Source organism: Bos indicus x Bos taurus, chromosome 15 (genome assembly GCF_003369695.1).
Source record: "Bos indicus x Bos taurus breed Angus x Brahman F1 hybrid chromosome 15, Bos_hybrid_MaternalHap_v2.0, whole genome shotgun sequence".
Taxonomy (NCBI): domain Eukaryota; kingdom Metazoa; phylum Chordata; class Mammalia; order Artiodactyla; family Bovidae; genus Bos; species Bos indicus x Bos taurus.
Genome location: NC_040090.1, coordinates 5,853,270 through 5,875,720, shown reverse-complemented (window position 1 = coordinate 5,875,720; position 22,451 = coordinate 5,853,270). Strand labels below are relative to the sequence as shown.

General features: G+C 40.0%; 2 protein-coding genes across 2 annotated transcripts in view; both read left to right on the top strand.

Moving 5' to 3' along the window:
- Positions 1-22,451, top strand: part of LOC113905304 (olfactory receptor 4C12-like) — a 179,764-nt gene that overhangs the window by 131,858 nt on the left and 25,455 nt on the right. The window lies entirely within an intron of this gene.
- On the top strand, positions 16,006-17,241 carry LOC113905302 (olfactory receptor 4C12-like). Its single transcript, XM_027562342.1, has one exon. It carries the CDS (start codon positions 16,280-16,282, stop codon positions 17,210-17,212), a length of 933 nt encoding a protein of 310 aa, XP_027418143.1. The 5' UTR covers positions 16,006-16,279; the 3' UTR covers positions 17,213-17,241.

The window sequence follows — 22,451 nt, the reverse complement described above, 5'->3', positions numbered from 1 at the left end:
GAAGATATTAAGAAGAGATGGCAAGAATACACAGAAGAACTGTACAAAAAAGATCTTCACGACCCAGATAATCACGATGGTGTGATCACTGACCTAGAGCCAGACATCCTGGAATGTGAAGTCAAGTGGGCCTTAGAAAGCATCACTACAAACAAAGCTAGTGGAGGTGATGGATTTCCAGGTGAGCTATTCCAAATCCCGAAAGATGATGCTGTGAAGGTGCTGCACTCAATATGCCAGCAAATTTGGAAACCTCAGCAGTGGCCACAGGACTGGAAAAGGTCAGTTTTCATTCCAATCCCAAAGAAAGGCAATGCCAAAGAATGCTCAAACTACCACACAATTGCACTCATCTCACATACTAGTAAAGTAATGCTCAAAATTCTCCAAGCCAGGCTTAAGCAATATGTGAACCATGAACTTCCTGATGTTCAAGCTGGTTTTAGAAAAGGCAGAGGAACCAGAGATCGAATTGCCAACATCCGCTGGATCATAGAAAAAGCAAGTGAGTTCCAGAAAACCATCTATTTCTGCTTTTTTGACTATGCCAAAGCCTTTGACTGTGTGGATCACAATCAACTGTGGAAAATTCTGAAAGAGATGGGAATAGCAGACCACCTCATCTGCCTCTTGAGAAATTTGTATGCAGGTCAGGAAGCAACAGTTAGAACTGGACATGGAACAACAGACTGGTTCCAAATAGGAAAAGGAGTATGTCAAGGCTGTATATTGTCAACCTGTTTATTGAACCTATATGCAGAGTACATCATGAGAAACGCTGGGCTGGAAGAAGCAGAAGCTGGAATCAAGATTGCTGGAAGAAATATCAATAACCTCAGATATGCAGATGACATCACCCTTATGGCAGAAAGTGAAGAGGAACTCAAAAGCCTCTTGATGAAAGTGAAAGTGGAGAGTGAAAAAGTTGGCTTAAAACTCAACATTCAGAAAATGAAGATCATGGCATCCGATCCCATCACTTCATGGGAAATAGATGGGGAAAGAGTGGAAACAGTGTCAGATTTTATTTTTCTGGGCTCCAAAATCACTACAGATGGTGACTGCAGCCATGAAATTAAAAGACGCTTACTCCTTGGAAGGAAAGTTATGAGCAACCTAGATAGCATATTCAAAAGCAGAGACATTACTTTGCCAACAAAAGTTTGTCTAGTCAAGGCTATGGTTTTTCCTGTGGTCATGTATGGATGTGAGAGTTGGACTGTGAAGAAGGCTGAGCGCTGAAGAATTGATGCTTTTGAACTGTGGTGTTGGACAAGACTCTTGAGAGTCCCTTGGACTGCAAGGAGATCCAACCAGTCCATTCTGAAGGAGATCAGCCCTGGGATTTCTTTGGAAGGAATGATGCTAAAGCTTAAACTCCAGTACTTTGGCCACCTCATGGGAAGAGTTGACTCATTGGAAAAGACTCTGATGCTGGGAGGGATTGGGGACAGGAGGAGAAGGGGACGACAGAGGATGAGATGGCTGGATGGCATCACTGACTCGATGGACGTGAGTCTGAGTGAACTCCGGGAGTTGGTGATGGACAGGGAGGCCTGGCGTGCTTCAGTTGATGGGGTCGCAAAGAGTCGGACATGACTGAGCGACTGATCTGATCTGATCTGATTATGTTAAATATATTTTGGGTGACCAGGCACTCAGTCGTCTCTGACTCTGCGGCCTCATGGACTGTAGCATGCCAGGTCCTCTGTCCATGGGATTTTCCTGGCAGGAATACTAGAATGGGTTGCCGTTTCCTCCTTCAGGGTATCTTCCTCAGCCAGGGATCGAACCCACATCTCCCACATTGGCAGGCAGATTCTTAACCACTGAGCAACCTGGGAAGCCCATAAAAAATGAAAAGACAAAACAAAGTGCCCAAAACAAAACACTGAAGTCAGCACCATGAGGGCAGTGATATCTGTGCGTTGTGCATGGCTGTCCCACACCTGGCAGCCAGCCTACTTTGGCTTCTGCATTTTACTACTGTTCAGACTGGGAGAATTCCAGGGATGGGGGAGCCTGGTGGGCTGCCATCTACGGGATCACACAGAGTTGGACACGACTGAAGAGACTTAGCAGCAGTAGACTGGCTCAAAATTCTCTTCCTCCTGGAAGTCAGCCATGAATGACAGGCCCAGTTTACCCTACTTTTAACTAGAATACAAGTGAAGGCTGATCTTTAAGAGTTTGAGCGCATGGTGTCAAGAAAACAAAACAAAACAAAACAAAACAAAAACACACCACACAGCTTCTGTGATCCGGGGATGGTTACGCTTATATGGTCTTCCTGGGTTCATCTTTACCAACACTTTCAAGTGTGGTTATAGGGAAATATCTCAAAAAGTATTACTCAAGTGCAAGGAGTTAGAGAGTCTCTGATCTCTCAACTCCCAGAGGATTAAAACTAGCAACTTCAACCAAGATGGCAGCCAAACCAGTTAATCCATTCTCTCTTGTGGCCACAGCATCTGTGATTAAGGAGACGAGGGAGAGGCATCTGGGCTGGGTTTGCAGCCCTTCTATGAGTGTGTTTAGAAAATGATCTTGGACTCTGGGACCCAAGGCACAGAAGGTCCTGTCATGGGATAATGGATGCATGAGCTCCCTAGTGTTCATCAGTTCAGTTCAGTTTAGTCGCTCAGTCGTGTCTGACTCTGCAACCCCATGAACCGCAGCATTCCAGGCCTCCCTGTCCATCACCAAAAGAGCTTTATTCATACCTGTCTCACAGAGTTGTAGGAGGGATTGAGGAAGATAACATGTGGAAATACCTAAGTCCCTGCAAAACTGCTATTCTACTGCTAATGCCCTGTAGATAAAGGCATGCAGGCTAGAGTGGCTCAGACGATAAAGGATGTGCTGCAATGCAGGGGATCTGGGTTCAGTCCTTGGGTTGAGAAGGTGTCCCGGAGAAGGGAATGGCAACCCAATCCTGGAGAATTCCATGGACAGAGGAGCCTAGGGGGCTACAGTCCTTGGGATTGCAAAGAGTCAGGCACGACTGAGCAACTGCCAGGCTAGAGAAACTGCTTTTAGTAATAGAATAGTGAATCACGATTAACTGTAAGAGTTTTGCTGCCTCTTCTGTTTGCTAACTATATGATCTTGGGCAAGTTCCTCAGCCTCTTTCTTTATACCTGAGTTCTCACACTTGTAAGAAGAGGGCGATAGGAGTATGTGCCACAGGATATTGTGGGGTTTCTATGAGTGAGCACATGTAAAGTGCTTCCAGCGGTGCTTGGTGTAAAGCAAAAGCTCACTGGTGTCTGTTGTCACTTTCTGTATAGAGCACATGGCTTGACTGATTCAAGTTTCTGCAAAGAATTGTCTCAACTCATATACATGGCTTCCTTATTCTTACGGTTGGTAGAATCTGGTTGGTAGAATTTCTTAATACAAAAATTAAGAGAGAAGGAAGGTTAAGTTTTAAAGTATTGAATACTGATTCATAAGTCATTATACTTCAGAAATCTATGGATGTTCAGCCATCTCTCACTAAAAAATCTGACAGTGTAGTTGAGTCCTAGAAAGGCTGTAGGAGATTCAGGAAATGTGGATGCGGTGAGAACTAACAGATAATGAGCTCTGTATTTACATCACAGTGCTACATGTGGTGTTTCATCTAATTCTCACATAATCTCCATGTGGGATATATTAATCCTACTTTATGTAAATGAAAACTGATGCTTACTTTGAGTATCTTTTGACCAAGACCTACAAGCTAATAAGTAGACGTTGAATTGAAACACAAGCTGGTCTAATTTCTAAGCTTGAGCTCTAACAATTATGTTGTTGTAGGGCACTGGACGTTGATTCTGTGATGAGTTTCGTGCACTGGGATTGGGTGGGGAGGAGGTGGTGATTCAGACCAGCTGTGCATTATTTAGAGGCTTTGCTTTTAGCACCAGTGGCAGGAAGGACATATTCCTCAGACAGACCCCCCTGTGTAGCACTGACCAGAAAGGACCGTTGAGTAAAGAGAATATTTTTCATCTTCCTTTCCACATTTGGCCCCCATCTGGGATGTCTTCCTAAGCACTCTGTTGGGAGTTTTCATTCTGGAAATTTCCTGATGCTTTCAGAGTAGAAGGGAAGACTGAGCAGATATTCATACCTAGGACCAGGGATATACTCTATATCAATGAGACATGGTGGAGTCCTAGAGAAATAATATACCAAAGACATGAACCTAGGTATTGAAAATCAATTCTATTTACTGTAAGATTTTATGCTTGTCATGGAACTTACCAGAACCTGGAAAACAGCTTAAGTACAGCTTAAATAAATAGGGGTTATTGGGAGTAACACCAAAAAATAGCATATAAAATTATCCATTAGTGCTTTATGCATAAAAAATATTTCCTGAAATAAGTTGAGAGAAAATTTTGCATTTCTCCACTACTATAATACTATTGATCATCATTTATTAAATCCTGGTTAAGCTGTGTAATCTTGGCTAAGTTATTAAACTTCTCTGTGCCTCAGTTTCCCTATCTTATAAAGAGATAACAGTACCTCATAGGTTGATTAGAATCAAATTAGGTACTTAGGTACTATCTTGGGATATGGGATTGAAGATGACTGTATTTCAAAATGGGAGAAAGTTGGTCATGTTTAAATACCAGTGGGAAGCACTAAAAGAGAGGAGATGAGGGAGGGTGAGAAATTGGGAGAGAGGAAGAGAAGAGGAAGGAGGAAGGGAAGGGAAATGGGAGGGGGAAGGGAAGGAGAGAGAAAGTTATAGATCAGGAGTGAGAAGGGAGTAATTAATAGAATTAATAGAGGCGTATTAGGTATGGCAGACAGTGTTAGTTGTCCACAGAGTAGTTATTTCTCATCTTTTTTTTTCAACCAAAGCTCCCTTTGTTCTGGTGCCAGTTCGCCATGTGTTTGGGGGAAACTGTGGTCCAACCCCAGTTCATAGTGTGACTCTGAATTAATTTAAGTAATTATGTCTGTTTTTCTCCTTTCTAGTGATAAACTTAGGGATAGGCATGTGACACAATTATAGCTAAGAAAAAAAGCTATGGGTATTCTTTTTAAAAATTTTTGATTGAAATTTAGTTGATTTACAATACTGTGTTAATTTCTTCTGTACAGCAAAGTGACTCAGAATATATATATATATATATATATATATATTGTTTTCCATTATGATTTGTCACAAGATATTGAATATAGTTCCTGGTGCTAAATAGTATGACCTTGTTTATCCATCCTGTTTGTAACAGTTCACCTCTGCTAATCCTAAACTCCCATTCTGTTCCTTCCCTCCCCATCCACCTTCCCCTTGGCAACCACAACTCTGTTCTCCACGTCTGTGAGTCTGTTTCTGCCTTGTAGATATGTTCATTTGTGTCATGTTTAATTTTTTATTAACATTTTTATTGGCTTAGAGCCGATTTACAATGTTGTGTTAGTTTCAGGTGTAGAGCAAAGTGAAGCAATTATACATATACATATAGCCACGCGTTTTTTGGTGTCATCTTTTAGATTCCACATATAAGTGATTCGTATGGTATTTATATTTCTCTTTCTGACTTACTTTTCTTAGTATTACAATCAGTCATTGCATGTATGAGCAATGGCTGCTTTGCCTTCAAGCCCTTTATTAGAGCCTCCTGAAGAATGGCACCCCACTCCAGTACTCTTGCCTGGAAAATCCCATGGAGGAGCCTGGTAGGCTGCAATCCATGAGGTCGCGAAGAATCGGACACGATTGAGCGACTTCACTTTCACTTTTCACTTTCATGCATTGGAGAAGGAAATGGCAGCCCACTCTAGCATTCTTGCCTGGAGAATCCCAGGGATGGCGGAGCCTGGTGGGTTGCCATCTATGGGGTTTCACAGAGTTGGACATGGCTGAAGCGATTTAGCAGCAGCAGCAGCAGAATATCTAAACCTCATGGCTGAAGGAGTCCCTCCCTATGATCAGTTATTGGAGGATGACTAAAATCAGTATTATTTGTAAATGGTGGCTCAAGAGTGAAAAGCCATCTCTCAATCTGGTAAGTAGCAGCATAAAAACCAATTCACTGAAGAGGAAAATTTAAATCCATTCAATGAGTAGAATGAAGAGTGGTGTTCCTTGTGGAATGAGAAGTGGATTATAATGTAGTGGCATCAGATGGACTGTACTGATTCTTACTAAGTATCCAATGGATTTGTAATAGAGTCTGCAAAATGGGCCTGAGATAACTGGAAGATAAGGGGAACCCTGGATTATATCAAATGGGGGGATCTGAGTGAAAATTAATTCAAATAATAGAAAGATAATTGTTACTAAAAAGGGAGCCAATAAATAAATCATAATGTACCTGTTTTTTGGATTAATAAAGGTATAACTGGTAGGATTAATTTGATTTCAATGAAATCTGTGACAATACTGATGCTGATGATCAAACATGTTAGGAAATTGAATTAAAATCTCCCCATGATATTCATCCGATGATAGCTGATTTGTTAGAGGAGGAACTAGAATTAGTTAACAATCTATGAATTGTTATATAATAAAAAAAGAATTGTTATATAATCAATATATTGATACCTTTCATAAAGTTTAAATTTTAGTGGTGGCAGGAGATAAAACAGTTACCAAACTCATGCATCCTTATGAACAAGTGTGTGGTGAAATATTTGGTTAACTGAAATGCCTCTTTTAAAAATGCCCACACCTCATTTGATGACACCATGTATTAGCAGTTTGGCAGGTGTCCATCTGTTTTTTTCTGTTCTGTAAATGATATGTGCAGGAGATAAATAATTATGAATGATTTTAATGTAATGGCTTGACCAGGAGTCAGGGGGTAGAATCTATGGATTTCTGGGGCATGGTTTTCTGAAAAGTCTCAGAAATTTAAAACAGCATTGGATATATTAAATACTATATTTAATATAGTATTGGCGGTCTTATCCAATATAATGTGCTAAGTCGCTTCAGTCATTTCCTACTCTTTGCAACCCTCTGGACTATAGCCCACCAGGTTCCTCTTTCCATGGGATTCTCCAGGCAGGAATGCTGGAGTGGCTTGCCATGCCCTCCTCCAGGAGATCTTCTTGACCCAGGGATCAAACCTGCATCTCTTAGATCTCCTGCATTGGAAGGTGGGTTCTTTATCACTAGCACCATCTGGGAAGCCCATCTGGTACAATACGACAGGAATCTAAAATGAAAGGTATAAAGATGGGAAAATAAAATATAAGACCATCGTCATTCACAGATATCATAATTTTATATATAGACTCAAGGGCTCAGCTGAGTGGAAGAGAGAATGGAGTTGTCAGATGACAGAGGAGTGAATAAATTAATAAGCCACAAATGAAAGCAGCAGCCTTAATCATTTGCTGACATAGTATAAGTGACAGGCTAAAACCAGAGTAAGTATCAACTTCCCCCTGTTCCATTATCCCCTGTGAAACATTGTGTAGTCAGGGGTCAGGTGGGTTAGCACAGATATGGGAGTCATCTCATTGTTGAGGGAGCCCTGAACAAAAGTTTCCCAGAATTTTATAGACCTGGCACAGGGGAGAGGACTAGCGGGAGTGGATGCAAGATGTAAATCCTGTCTTACCAGTAATTATATAAGATACACATGGTTTAGCACTCCAACTAATAGGCAGAGATTGGCAGAATGGACAAAATCGTGATTCATATATATTTTCTCTACAAGCTTCATGATTCAAAGACACAGATAAGTGGAAAGTGAAAGTGGCAAGAAATATATATTATGGAAAAAGTAGCAAAAAGAGAGGTAAAAGAACAGGCAATACAAATATAGGACAAAATAAACTGTAGGCCATAAATTGTTGCGATAGACCAAGAAAGACATTTTATAATGATTAAGCAGTCAGTTACTCAAGATATAATAGTCATGAACCTATATGTATCTCAACCTCCTCTGGTGACCTCAGTCGGTGAGTAAATTTCCTTAGGGATACTCCACCTGGATGAAACACCATGGTTGCATCATTTAGAGTCTTTCACGCCTCAGCTCTTGATACCCAAGGGCTTGCATGAACAGTACTTTATCACATAGTTTTCCAGACCAAGAATGCAGGCTGTTAAAGTGCAGAGAAAGAACCAATCAGGTGAAAATGTGTTGTTCATGGGTGAGTCCTCCCAAATATCTGCTTATAGGCAAGATCTTAAAAAAACAGAGATAATTAATTCCTGGGAGGATAACGCCTTAGATAGAAAGGTTGGTTCTTTGATGTTCTCGGTATTGTCTTTAAACACTAGGATTCATGGAGAAGATGTTTCCTCATTTTAAGAGAAGCCTAATAAAGCTTGTAAGAGTATGGGCTTTGTGACCAATTCAAAACCTGTCTCCTTCATTCACTCAGGCAAGCTTCTCAGTTTCTTCTTGCTTCTGATTTCTCATTTCTATACTGGGGATTATCGAGTTGTGAAGAGGATTGAATTGTGTAATACTTGTAAATGATTATTGAGACAGTGACTGACACATGTTTAAGTGTTCAATAAATGTTGTATATCATTACATAAGAAAGAAAAAAAGAAAAAAAAAAGAAGGGCTTATTAGGTAACAGAAATATTTGTGTCTCTTCTTTTATATACATAGACTAGGTTCTGAAGATCAGAAGATTCCTCTTAGCACCTAAGACTTTGGGTTTCAAATTCAACATAGCATTTTCTTTTCTTTTGAGTTGATTTTCCAAGGCATTGGAGCATGCTGAATCTATTTAAATAAATGTGTATCATCTTGACAGAAACGCTTCCTGTAGAATTGTCCAGGCAGTGGGGACTTGAGAAATATGCATGATTTGACATTACAAGTAATGGTTATTTCGTATTTCTAAATACCTTGGGCATTCTTCTTAACTACAGGGGAAACCGCAGTAAGTGAACTAGAACTGATTTTTTTTTTTATTGAGTTTTTATAGTTCTGCTTTTTTTCAAGGAATTTTTACAGTGAAAATCATTAAAGATTTATTCTCTGATATTTTATGGGAGAGTACTTTTAGATACCCTGGGATCTTTAGCAGAAATATTTGTTCTCCTTCCTATATATGGGTTTATTTATAATTTATCCAGAATAGGATTACAATCTGTGAATTCTGAAGACAATTTTTAAGTCTGCACGGGACTGAGGGGAAGGTCAGCATTTAGGTTGTTTTTTGAAGGAATTTGTCAGCTCATATTGAATTCCAAATGGAGAATATATAAATTTATAGCATTTACAAGGGAAAACGTACCCTTTGCTGTGGTTGGGAATACACATTAAACCCCAAGTTCTGAGGCACTTTTTATTCTGATTAGTTTCAAACTTTCTTGGGTCTTCTAACCAGGCAAGATCTTATTTCTGCTGAACTGGATGTGGTCCCTGCAATATAACTGAACTTTTGCATCCCTGACCTAAGACTTAGACCTTTCTCTTAGAGAGTCAAGACACATATTGCTGAAGATAAGAGATGAAAGTTAATTTTCTCGGTCAGCTTAAGGTGATTTTTCTTTCCCCCTTGTATACACTGGACTTAAGTCATCTTGTGGGAGGTAAGGTGTGGTGTGATAAAAAAATCACTGTGTTGGGCATTAAAAGACTTGGATTGTTATTTACCACTAATCAGCTGTGTTTCCTCTCTGGGCCTCAGCTTCCTTATCTTTAAAGAGTATATGAGTTGATAAAATGCAAGGTCCTGGAAGAATTTTCTTTTAAACTTTTTATTTGTATTGGGGTATAACCAATTAACACTGTTGTGATAGCTTCAGGTGACTCAGCCACACATATACACGTGCCCTTTCTCCTCGACTCCCCTCCCCTCCCGGGTGCCACACAACACTGAGCAGAGTTCCCTGTGCTGTACAGTTCCATGTGTTGATCCATTTTAAACCCAGCAGCGTGTACACGTCCACCCCGAACTTTCTAACTATCCCTTGGTACTGAAAGAGTCTTAGGGCACAAAAATTCTGAACTTGTTAAATAGCTTCTGAACTCATTAACATCTGACTGTGCATCACGCAGTTTAGCCAAATAACTGCCATGGATTACACATGATCATAGGTGGTGGCTTTGTCCAAACTCTGACATGGCTGATTCCAAGAGGTAAACTAGACCTATACTGGAGAGCTAAATTCCAAAGAGCTAGAGGTAGACATCCCGATTTTTTAATACAGACTGCTCTATTTTATTTTGGTATCATGACAAAAGAGTCCGAAATGCAGTACTTGGATGCAATCTCAAAAACGACAGAAAGATCTCTGTTCATTTCCAAGGCAAACCATTCAATATCACAGTAATCCAAGTCTGCGCCCCAACCAGTAACACTGAAGAAGCTGAAGTTGAACGGTTCTATGAAGACCTACAAGACCTTTTAGAACTAACACCCAAAAAAGATGTCCTTTTCATTATAGGGGACTGGAATGGAAAAGTAGGAACTCAAGAAACACCTGGAGTAACAGGCAAATTTGGCCTTGGGATACGGAATGAAGCAGGGCAAAGACTAACAGAGTTTGGCCAAGAAAATGCACTGGGCATAACAAACACCCTCTTCCAACAACACAAGAGAAGACTCTATACATGGACATCACCAGATGGTCAACACCGAAATCAGATTGATTGTATTCTTTGCAGCCAAAGATGGAGAAGCTCTATACAGTCAGCAAAAACAAGACCAGGAGCTGACTGTGGCTCAGACCATGACTCCTTATTGCCAAATTCAGACTTAAGTTGAAGAAAGTAGGGAAAACCACTAGACCATTCAGGTATGACCTAAATCAAACCCCTTATGATAATACACTGGAAGTGAGAAAGAGATTTAAGGGACTAGATCTGATAGAAAGAGTGCTTGATTAACTATGGAATGAGGTTCATGACATTGTACAGGAGACAGGGATCAAGACCATCCCCATAGAAAAGAAATGCAAAAAAGCAAAATGGCTGTCTGGGGAGGACTTACAAATAGCTGTGAAAAGAAGAGAAGCGAAAAGCAAAGGAGAAAAGGAAAGATATAAACATCTGAATGCAGAGTTCCAAAGAATAGCAAGAAGAGATAAGAAAGCCTTCTTCAGTGATCAATGCAAAGAAATCGAGGAAAACAACGGAATGGGGAACACTAGAGATCTCTTCAAGAAAATCAGAGATACCAAAGGAACATTTCATGCAAAGATGGGCTCGATAAAGGACAGAAATGGGATGGACATAAGAGAAGCAGAAGATATTAAGAAGAGGTGGCAAGAATACACAGAAGAACTGTACAAAAAAGATCTTCACGACCCAGATAATCACTGGGTCACACCAGATGGTGTGAACACTGACCTAGAGCCAGACATCCTGGAATGTGAAGTCAAATAGGCCTTAGAAAGCATCACTATGAACAAAGCTAGTGGAGGTGATGGAATTCCAGTTGAGCTATTCCAAATCCTGAAAGATGATGCTGTGAAAGTGCTGCACTCAATATGCCAGCAAATTTGGAAAACTCAGCAGTGGCCACAGGACTGGAAAAGGTCAGTTTTCATTCCAATCCCAAAGAAAGGCAATGCTAAAGAATGCTCAAACTACCACACAATTGCACTCATCTCACACGCTAGTAAAGTAATGCTCAAAATTCTCCAAGCCAGGCTTCAGCAATATGTGAACTGTGAACTTCCTGATGTTCAAGCTGGTTTTAGAAAAGGCAGAGGAACCAGAAATCAAATAGCCAACATCCACTGGATCATTGAAAAAGCAAGAGAGTTCCAGAAAAACATCTATTTCTGCTTTATTGACTATGCCAAAGCCTTTGACTGTGTGGATCACAATCAACTGTGGAAAATCCTGAAAGAGATGGGAATACCAGACCACCTGATCTGCCTCTTGAGAAATTTGTATGCAGGTCAGGAAGCAACAGTTAGAACTGGACATGGAACAACAGACTGGTTCCAAATAGGAAAAGGAGTACATCAAGGCTGTATATTGTCACCCTGCTTATTTAACTTCTATGCAGAGTACATCATGAGAAACGCTGGACTGCAAGAAACACAAGCTGGAATCAAGATTGCCGGGAGAAATATCAATAACCTCAGATATGCAGATGACACCACCCTTATGGTAGAAAGTGAAGAGGAACTCAAAAGCCTCTTGATGAAAGTGAAAGAGGAGACTGAAAAAGTTGGCTTAAAGCTCAACATTTAGAAAACGAAGATCATGTCATCTGGTCCCATCGCTTCATGGGAAATAGATGGGGAAACAGTGGAAACAGTGTCAGACTTTATGTTTCTGGGCTCCAAAATCACTGCAGATGGTGACTGCAGCCATGAAATTAAAAGATGCTTACTCCTTGGAAGGAAAGTTATGAGCAACCTAGATAGCATATTCAAAAGCAGAGACATTACTTTGCCAACAAAGGTTCATCTAGTCAAGGCTATGGTTTTTCCTGTGGTCATGTATGGATGTGAGAGTTGGACTGTGAAGAAAGCTGAGTGCCGAAGAATTGATGCTTTTGAACTGTGGTGTTGGAGAAGACTCTTGAGAGTCCCTTGGACCACAAGGAGATCCAACCAGTCCATTCTGAAGGAGATCAGCCCTGGGATTTCTTTGGAAGGAATGATGCTAAAGCTGAAACTCCAGTACTTTGGCCACCTCATGTGAAGAGTTGACTCATTGGAAAAGACTCTGATGCTGGGAGGGATTGGGGGCAGGAGGAGAAGGGGATGACACAGGATGAGATGGCTGGATGGCATCACTGACTCAATGGACGTGAGTCTGAGTGAACTCTGAGAGTTGGCAATGGACAGGGAGGCCTGGTGTGCTGCGATTCATGGGGTCGCAAAGAGTCGGACACGACTGAGTGACTGATCTGATCTGATTATGACTTGGGCAAATTGTTTACCTTCTAACCACATTTCCTTATCTTTAAAGTAGATAATAGTTTACCAACCTTGTAGGATTTTGTGAAGGTCTTGTAAATGGAATAGTGAATGTAAAACTGTTAGTATAGTGTGAACACAGCAAAACCCCAACAATATTTAATTAATTATTATTAGAATCATATGGTGAAAATTAATCTCTGCATTCTATTAAGAATGAGAAAACAGTAGATTTGTAGTAAAAGTTTATATTTCATAATGTATGAGTTGCTGCTGCTGCTAAGTCGCTTCAGTCATGTGTGACTCTGTGGGACCCCGTAGGTGGCAGCCCACCAGGCTCCCCCATCCCTGGGATCTCCAGGCAAGAACACTGGAGTGGGTTGCCATTTCCTTCTCCAATGCATGAAAGTGAAAAGTGAAAGTGAATTTGCTCAGTCGTGTCTGACTCTGTGGGACCCCATGGACTGCAGCCCACCAGGCTCCTCCGTCCATGGGATTTTCCAGGCAAGAGTACTGGAGTGGGGTGCCACTGCCTTCTCCGAATGTGTGAGTACATGGAATTTAAACAAGTGATAAAGGTTTCTCTGCTTAGAAGGAAGTTTGTCTGTTTAAGTTCTTGCCTATCAACTGCAGTATGAATGCCCTTATGAGAGAAAAGAATCACTCTCATTAGTGTTAACAAATGTTATAATAATGTATATAATAATGTTCAGTTCAGTTCAGTTGCTCAGTCATGTCCGACTCTTTGTAACCCCATGAATCGCAGCACACCAGGCCTCCCTGTCCATCGCCAACTCTCAGAGTTCACTCAGACTCATGTCCATTGAGTCAGTAATGCCATCCAGCCTTCTCCTTCTGCCCCCAATCCCTCCCAGCATCAGAGTCTTTTCCAATGAGTCAACTCTTCACATGAGATGGTCAAGGTACTGGAGTTTCAGCTTTAGCATCAGTCCTTCCAAAGAACACCCAGGACTGATCTCCTTCAGAAGGGACTCGTTGGATCTCCTTGCAGTCCAAGGGACTCTCAAGAGTCTTCTCCAACAACACAGTTCAAAAGCATCAATTCTTCGGCGCTCAGCCTTCTTCACAGTCCAACTCTCACATCCATACATGACCACAGGAAAAACCATAGCCTTGACTAGACCAACCTTTGTTGGCAAAGTAATGTCTCTGCTTTTGAATATGCTATCTAGGTTGGTCATAACTTTCCTTCCAAGGAGTTAGTGTCTTTTAATTTAATGGCTGCAATCACCATCTGCAGTGATTTTGGAGCCCCCCCAAAATAAAGTCTGACACTGTTTCCACTGTTTCCCCATCTATTTCCCATGAAGTGATGGGACCAGATGCCATGATCTTCGTTTTCTGAATGTTGAGCTTTAAGCCAACTTTTTTACTCTCCACTTTCACTTTCATCAAGAGGCTTTTGAGTTCCTCTTCACTTTCTACCATAAGGGTGGTGTCATCTGCATATCTGAGGTTATTGATATTTCTCCCGGCAATCTTGATTCCAGCTTGTGTTTCTTGCAGTCCAGCGTTTCTAATGATGTGCTCTGCATATAAGTTAAATAAGCAGGGTGACAATATACAGCCTTGATGTACTCCGTTTCCTATTTGGAATAATAATAAAGTGAGATTAATACTTTATTTCTCATTTCTCCAAAAATATGTATTGTAGAGGATTTGAATGTTAATAGGCACAGCTAAATCTAGTACTGGAAAGAAAATGATCTTGTGTTTGAGTCTATCTGTTAATAGAGGATATCAAAGACATTGATAAGATAGAACTATTTTTAACTTATGTCCTGATTACTTCAAGGTTTCCAAGAAGCTGAAACAATAAGTGAAATAATAAAAATGAATGAGTCATATTTGAGGTTTTCTATGTTATCTTGATCATGAAATCCAACCTTTGGTACAGGCCTTCAGGAAATTATAAAAATGTATTATTAGGTTCCTGGTTCCCCCAAGGGCCATCTTCTCTAGGGAAGAACTGGCAATTAGAAGTACATTTAACTTGTTGCTCAGGTATTCTTTTCCCTGGAAGGATTCTCTGATGCACTGACCTATCCAGAAGGGAGACCACTATCATGGAGCTTGAAATTCTAAAGCTAGCTTCTCAATGAAGAGTTGATGGGATCATCTGCAAGAGGTTTCCTTTCCACATACCTCGTTATTCAACTTGACCATGTGTAACTGGGAGAACTCATTTTACTCTTCACTGCTTTTTTTTTTTTTTGCTTTAAGAGTATATAAAGAGAATAATGGAAAAAGTGAACATTAATAAAACTTAGTTTTATATTCTACCTTAAAGTTTAATTGAATAATATGTGTATTCCTCATCAAGGAAGTTGAAATAGACTTTGGAGTAAACTGATCGGTTTGATTATTCAGAGGACTTATTGGCTACAAGTATAAATGGTGTAAGTTAAATGCAGAGGTCAATAATCTTTGCTTGATAGAATAAAGATGGGATTTAGGGTAATTATGAGACCCATGGGGCAGTCAGGGCAGCCTCACCACTCACAGTAATTTTCTCAAAGCAGTGAGTACCCAGACCTGCCCCTACTCTATATCTAGCTGGTGAATTGATAACAATTTTGAGTACATTAGAGCAGTTACTTTACTTATATTTAGATATTTCTTGGGGTCCCATGATGTGTCAAAATCCAATTCCCTATGTCTGTTTTCTCATGCATATTCCAATCAGTTTAAAACCACATAGTTTCAGCTTTAGAACTCTAAGACAAAACATGAAGATTATATTTAATTTCTAATCATAGAATTAGTTATGTAAGCTGTAGAAATTTGGAAAATACTGAAGAACCTGGGAAATAAAATATCAACCATAATCTCACATTCAGGAGCAAATGTCCTCAATGTATTAAATTATTTTTCTTACCAATCTTCTATACATATGTTTTAACATACATTAGAGAAGTATATAAAATTTTATAAGTGAAATTTTTAAATTTGAACTTTATTTTTAAAAGATGTATATAAAATCTGTAATCTTTAAATGCTAATTCAATAAGTATATTCACTAAATTTTTCCCTATTTTTACATAATTCATAAAATGGACTATTTTGTGATTTTTAAATTCACATTATTTTGTGCACAAACTTTTAAATTAGCCTCCAAAATTGTTACTTCTAATGTCCAAATTATTCCAATAAATTGATGTTCCATTAAAGTATTTCAGACACTATGGCCAAGGAAACTGAATTTCTTTCTTCTGGTTACTCTATGTCTTATAAAAATAGTTTGAGACCAGAATAAAAAAAGACTAGGTCAACTAAAATAACTTTTAAGATACTATTCCTACAGCGTTTTGGGAAAAGCAAGACTCATCTGTGACATTATCAGAGTACTGTTAAAAGGCAGAGTTTCAGTGTATTTTACTTTTTTACGGTTCTTTTTTCTTTTCTTTTTAAGGCAAAGCATTCTTTCTCGAAATTTTTATTACCCACACCACAATGATGGAGAATGAAAGGAATGTGACTGTGTTCATTCTAGTAGGTCTTACACAGAACCCCCAAATGCAAAAAATAGTGTTTGTGGTGTTTTTGGTCTTGTACATGGTAACCCTCTCAGGCAACCTGCTCATTGTGGTTACCATTACCACCAGCCAGGCTCTGAACTCCCCCATGTACTTCTTCCTGACCCACCTTTCCTTGATAGACACAATTTACTCTTCTTCTTCAGCTCCTAAGTTGATTGTGGACTCCCTTCAGGAGATCAAGACAATCTCGTTTAATGGGTGTATGGCTCAAGTCTATGCAGAACACATTTTTGGTGCTACTGAGATCATCCTGCTCACAGAGATGGCCTATGACCGCTACGTGGCCATCTGCAAACCTCTGCACTACATGGCCATCATGAGCCACAGGCTGTGCGTCCTCCTGCTGGGGGTGGCCTGGACTGGAGGATTTGTCCACGCAACCATTCAGGTCCTCTTTACAGTCCGGCTGCCCTTCTGTGGCCCCAATGTCATAGACCACTTCATGTGTGACTTGTACCCTTTGTTGAAACTTGTCTGTGTGGACACCCACATCCTTGGTCTCTTTGTTGCTGCCAACAGTGGGTTCATCTGCCTGTTAAACTTCCTCCTCCTGTTGGTCTCCTATGTGGTCATCTTGAGCTCCCTAAAGAGCTATAGCCTGGAGGGGAGACGCAGAGCCCTCTCTACGTGTGTCTCTCACATCACAGTAGTTGTCTTATTCTTTGTGCCCTGTATCTTTGTGTATCTTCGCCCAGTCACCACTCTGCCCATTGATAAAGCTGTTGCTGTCTTTTACACTATGGTGGCCCCTATGTTAAATCCTTTAATCTATACCCTCAGAAATACCGAGGTAAAACGTGCTATGAAGAAACTCTGGAAGAAAAAAGTGCGTTCAGATAATAGTTAAACAGAATCATTAAACATTACAGATAGAAGTAATAGAGGTACTCTAGTCCAAGCCTCAAGAAGGCAATGGCACCCCACTCCAGTACTCTTACTTGGAAAATCCCATGGATGGAGGAGCCTGGTGGGCTGCAGTCCATGGGGTCGCTAAGAGTCAGACTCGACTGAGTGACTTCACTTTCACCTTTCACTTTCATGCATTGGAGAAGGAAATGGCAACCCACTCCAGTGTTCTTGCCTGGAGAATCCCAGGGATGGGGGAGCCTGGTGGGCTGCCCTCTATGGGGTCGCACAGAGTCGGACACGACTGAAGCGACTTAGCAGTAGCAGTAGCAGCAGTCCAAGCCTCTTGATGAATATGTCGAATCTAAAAACAGAATGAATAATACTTGCTGATAGCCACTTAAGCACAAGAACTAAAGCCTGGGTTGGAATCCAGACTTACTGTCTCCCATCTCTCACTCTCCTTATCACAACTTAATCCTTCTTAATCAATAAATACTTATGTATTAAAGGGAAATCTGGAAATATCTTCAGAAGCTAAAAAGTACAAATCTAGAGTTTTGAATCGGTCTTATTATGTAACATGGAGATGTGTTGGTTACTACTGATTATTAAAAAGAGTGCCTAATGATATTCCTTTACTTTGGACTCTGGCCTCAATATAGATTTTTTGTGTGTGAATTTTCTTGTTCATTAAATCTTGTTTGTACAGTAAAAGAAATACTATTTATGGCATGCTTAGAAGACTAGCATTGTGTTATGTATTTTCCATATTGTGTTAGGTGGGGTCCAGTCAGAGAACAGAACAGAGTGATTTGAACCAAAAAAGTTCACAGGCAATCATTAATTATGTCAGGCAATAACTATAAAAAGGGTAATGAGCTCTCTCTATAAAAGCCCTTTGACTGAGAAATGAGTATCCAAGGAAGGAATTCATTTAGAATGTGGACTTACTTCCCAGGCCAGGATTTCACTCTTTGGAGAAAGTGTAGATTTTGCCCATGGGTGAAGCGATGGCATGCTTGACCCAACTTCAGGCTAGTGGTAGGGCTGAGACCCATACTGAGATGTGACTGTTTGTCCACATACTGTTTACTCATTACACGCAACTCTAGTGTCTTTTCCAGACAGTTTGGACAGAAATGAGGTAATGAAACTGGTGATATTTATTAAAAAACACTTCACATAGTTTCCCACTGAGCACGATCAGAGGGTCCAGAGATGATCATTGGTTCATCAGCTGTAACAGTGATCTCTACTCACATTGCACTTCATTGCTTATGCTACTTTAACGTTTTTCTCTTGACGTTCTGGTACTTATATCACAAGACAATTTTAATTATCCCTAAAACAGTTAAAATACTGTTCTTCTATCAGTTCTATTTCACTCTTCCTTTGCATCCATGTACCCATGTTCCTCAGACCAGCCTGCTGCCACCACAAACTCATTCCATATGTTTTTGTGCTTTGTTTTGTTGCTATTCACTGCTGTCAACAGTTGCGGGTATGCCAAACTACACTCACATTTGTATTTCTTTAAATTATTTTTTTATTATTTTCTTTTACAATATTGTATTGGTTTTGCCATACATCAACATGCATCTGCCATGGGTATACACATGATTTATGAAAATAATAGTTGAGAATATTGGTATCTTTATGTTACGGTACCAACAACACATTATATAATAATTACATCATATAATTTGGCTTCTGATTCTTAAAAGATTTTTCATATGTGAGGAAACCTACAGAACACTTTATTTTATTAATATTTAAAAATTAAACTTGGCACACAGATTTCTACAGATCCTCATAGTTCTTTTTTAAAATTAATTTTAATCAGAGTATAGTTGCTTTACAATGTTGCATTAGTTTCTGGCTGTACAGCAAAGTGAATCAGTCATGCATGTACGTATATCCCCTCCTTTTTGGACTTCCTTTCCATTGAGGCCACCACTGAATAGAGTTCTCTGTGCTCTACGGTGGGTTCTTCCGATTTAGTTGTTTTATACATAGTAGAGTGTATGTGTCAGTCCCAATCTCCCAATTCTGTCCACTCTCCCTTCCCCACTTGGTGACCATAAGTTTGTTCTCTATATGTGTGACTCTATTTTTGCTTTGCAAATAAGTTCATCTGTACCATTTTTTTGGAGAAGGCAATGGCACCCCACTCTAGGACTCTTGCCTGGAAAATCCGATGGACGCAGGAGCCTGGTGGGCTGCAGTCCATGGGGTCGTGAAGAGTCGGACACCACTGAGCAACTTCACTTTCACTTTTCACTTTCATGCATTGGAGAAGGAAATGGCAACCAACTCCAGTGTTCTTGCCTGGAGAATCCCAGGGACGGGGAGCCTGGTGCACTGCCGTCTATGGGGTCGCACAGAGTCGGAGATGACTAAAGTGACTTAGCAGCAGCAGCAGTACCATTTGTTAGATTACACATGTAAGTAATATTATTCAATGTTTGTTTTACTCTTTCTGACTTACCTCACTCTATATGAGAGTCTCTAGGTCCATCCACATCTTTGTGAATAGCACTATTTCATTTTTTTATAATATTCCATTGTATGTATGTATCACATATTCTTTATCCATTCCTCTGTTGATGGATGTTTAGGTTGCCTCTATGTCCTGGCTATTGTAAATAGTGCTGTAATGAACATTGGGGTGCATGCATCCCTTCAAATTGTGGTTTTCTCTGGGTATATTCCTAGGAGTTGGATCACTGAATCATATGGTAGTTTTAACAGAAGCACAAGATATTAAGAAGAGATGGCAAGAATACACAGAAGAGCAGTACAAAAAAGATCTTCACCACGCAGATAATCATGATGGTGTGATCACTGACAGAGCCAGACATCCTGGAATGTGAAGTCAAGTGGGCCAAGAAAGCATCACTACGAACAAAGCTAGTGGAGGTGATGGAATTCCAGTTGAGCTATTTCAAATCCTGAAAGATGATGCTGTGAAAGTGCTGCACTCAATATGTTAGCACATTTGGAAAACTCAGCAGTGGCCACAGGACTGGAAAAGGTCAGTTTTCATTCCAATCCCAAAGAAAGGCAATGCTAAAGAATGCTCAAACTACCACACAATTGCACTCATCTCACACATTAGTAAAGTAATGCTCAAAATTCTCCAAGCCAGGCTTCAGCAATATGTGAACCATGAACTTCCTGATGTTCAAGCTGGTTTTAGAAAAGGCAGAGGAACCAGAGATCAAATTGCCAACATCCGATGAATCATCGAAAAGGCAAGAGAGTTCCAGAAAAACATCTATTTCTGCTTTATGGACTATGCCAAAGCCTTTGACTGTGTGGATCACAGTCAACTGTGAAAAATTCTGAAAGAGATGGGAATACCAGATCATCTGATCTGCCTCTTGAGAAATTTGTATGCAGGTCAGGAAGCAACAGTTAGAACTGGACATGGAACAACAGACTGGTTCCAAATAGGAAAAGGAGTACGTCAAGGCTGTATATTGTCACCCTGTTTATTTAACTTCTATGCAGAGTACATCATTAGAAACGCTGGACTGCAAGAAACACAAGCTGGAATCAAGATTGCTGGAAGAAATATCAATAACCTCAGATATGCAGATGACACCACCCTTATGGCAGAAAGTGAAGAGGAACTCAAAAGCCTCTTGATGAAAGTGAAAGAGGAGACTGAAAAAGTTGGCTTAAAGCTCAACATTCAGAAAACGAAGATCATGGCATCCGGTCCCACCACTTCATGGGGAATAGATGGGGAAACAGTGGAAACAGTGTCAGACTTTATTTTTCTGGGCTCCAAAATCACCGCAGATGGTGACTGCAGCCATGAAATAAAAAGAGGCTTACTCCTTGGAAGGAAAGTTATGAGCAAACTAGATAGTATATTCAAAAGCAGAGACATTACTTTGCCAACAAAGGTTGGTCTAGTCAAGGCTATGGTTTTTCCTGTGGTCATGTATGGATGTGAGAGTTGGACTGTGAAGAAGGCTGAGCGCTGAAGAATTGATGCTTTTGAACTGTGGTGTTGGAGAAGACTCTTGAGAGTCCCTTGGACTGCAAGGAGATCCAACCAGTCTATTGTGAAGATCAGCCCTGGGATTTCTTTGGAAGGAATGATGCTAAAGCTGAAACTCCAGTAGTTTGGCCACCTCATGAGAAGAGTTGATTCATTGGAAAAGACCCTGATGCTGGGAGGGATTGTGGGCAGGAGGAGAAGGGGACGACAGAGGATGAGATGGCTGGATGGCATCACTGACTCGATGGACGTGAGTCTGAGTGAACTCCAGGAGTTGGTGATGGACAGGGAGGCCTGGTGTGCTGCGATTCATGGGGTCGCAAAGAGTCAGACACGACTGAGCGACTGATCTGATCTGATCTGATACTGATTTTCACAGAGGCTGTACAAATTTCTATTCCTTACACATTTCATGGTACCTTGTCCTTCCACTAGTTTATAATTAATAACACCTCGTTGTAAGTTTTTACTCCCTCTTGGGAGTTTTTTGGTGGATCTTAAGCTTTTTGAAGGCAGAATCCAGGTCTCTCTCTCTGTCTCTCTCTCTCTCTCTCTTTTTTTTTTTTTTACCATTGCAACCCCAGCAACTATCAGCATCTGATACATACTGTGTGCTCAAAATGTTTGTTAGTTAATGAATTAAGACAAAAAAGAATAAAAGGAGTGCATTTATCTTGAAATTGCTTTGTATGTATACAGAGCCACACATTTTTAAAAACAGTTTTTAATGATGAAATGTTACTTAAAAGTAAATAGGTTAACCGAAGAATATAGCTTAAAGAGCGTATATTAATAAGGTAAAAAATCTTGCTGAGAGCAGGGAGAATATTAAAGTAAAGCATTTGCTCATATGCTGAGAAGTGTAGTTTAAATTTCTTTCTCATCCTCAGTTTAAACAGGAAGAAAAGCAAATTATAGTTCCCTCTGAGATCAAGCCAGACTTTTCCTTGAAGTTGAATCAACTTAAAGTAGAAATGAATTCCCTAGCCTCTAGTACTACTTTTTGGACTTCATTTTAGTGAATTTAATTATTTTCCTTTACATATTCACCCACACATTCAATATTTATCATGCATATGATATTGTGTTATCTTGTAGAAACTATTGCTATATAGTAGGCATGTACTTTATAGTACTTTACAGATTGTGACTGTATATGTCAAAAATAGAAATTCTTTTCTGACATCAAAATGTCCTTTTATTCGAGTCATTACTCTTTCTGATG

What these genes read in the sequence shown, in the direction of transcription:
- LOC113905302 (XM_027562342.1), top strand. Translation starts at nt 16,280, where the DNA reads ATGATGGAGAATGAAAGGAATGTGACTGTGTTCATTCTAGTAGGTCTT.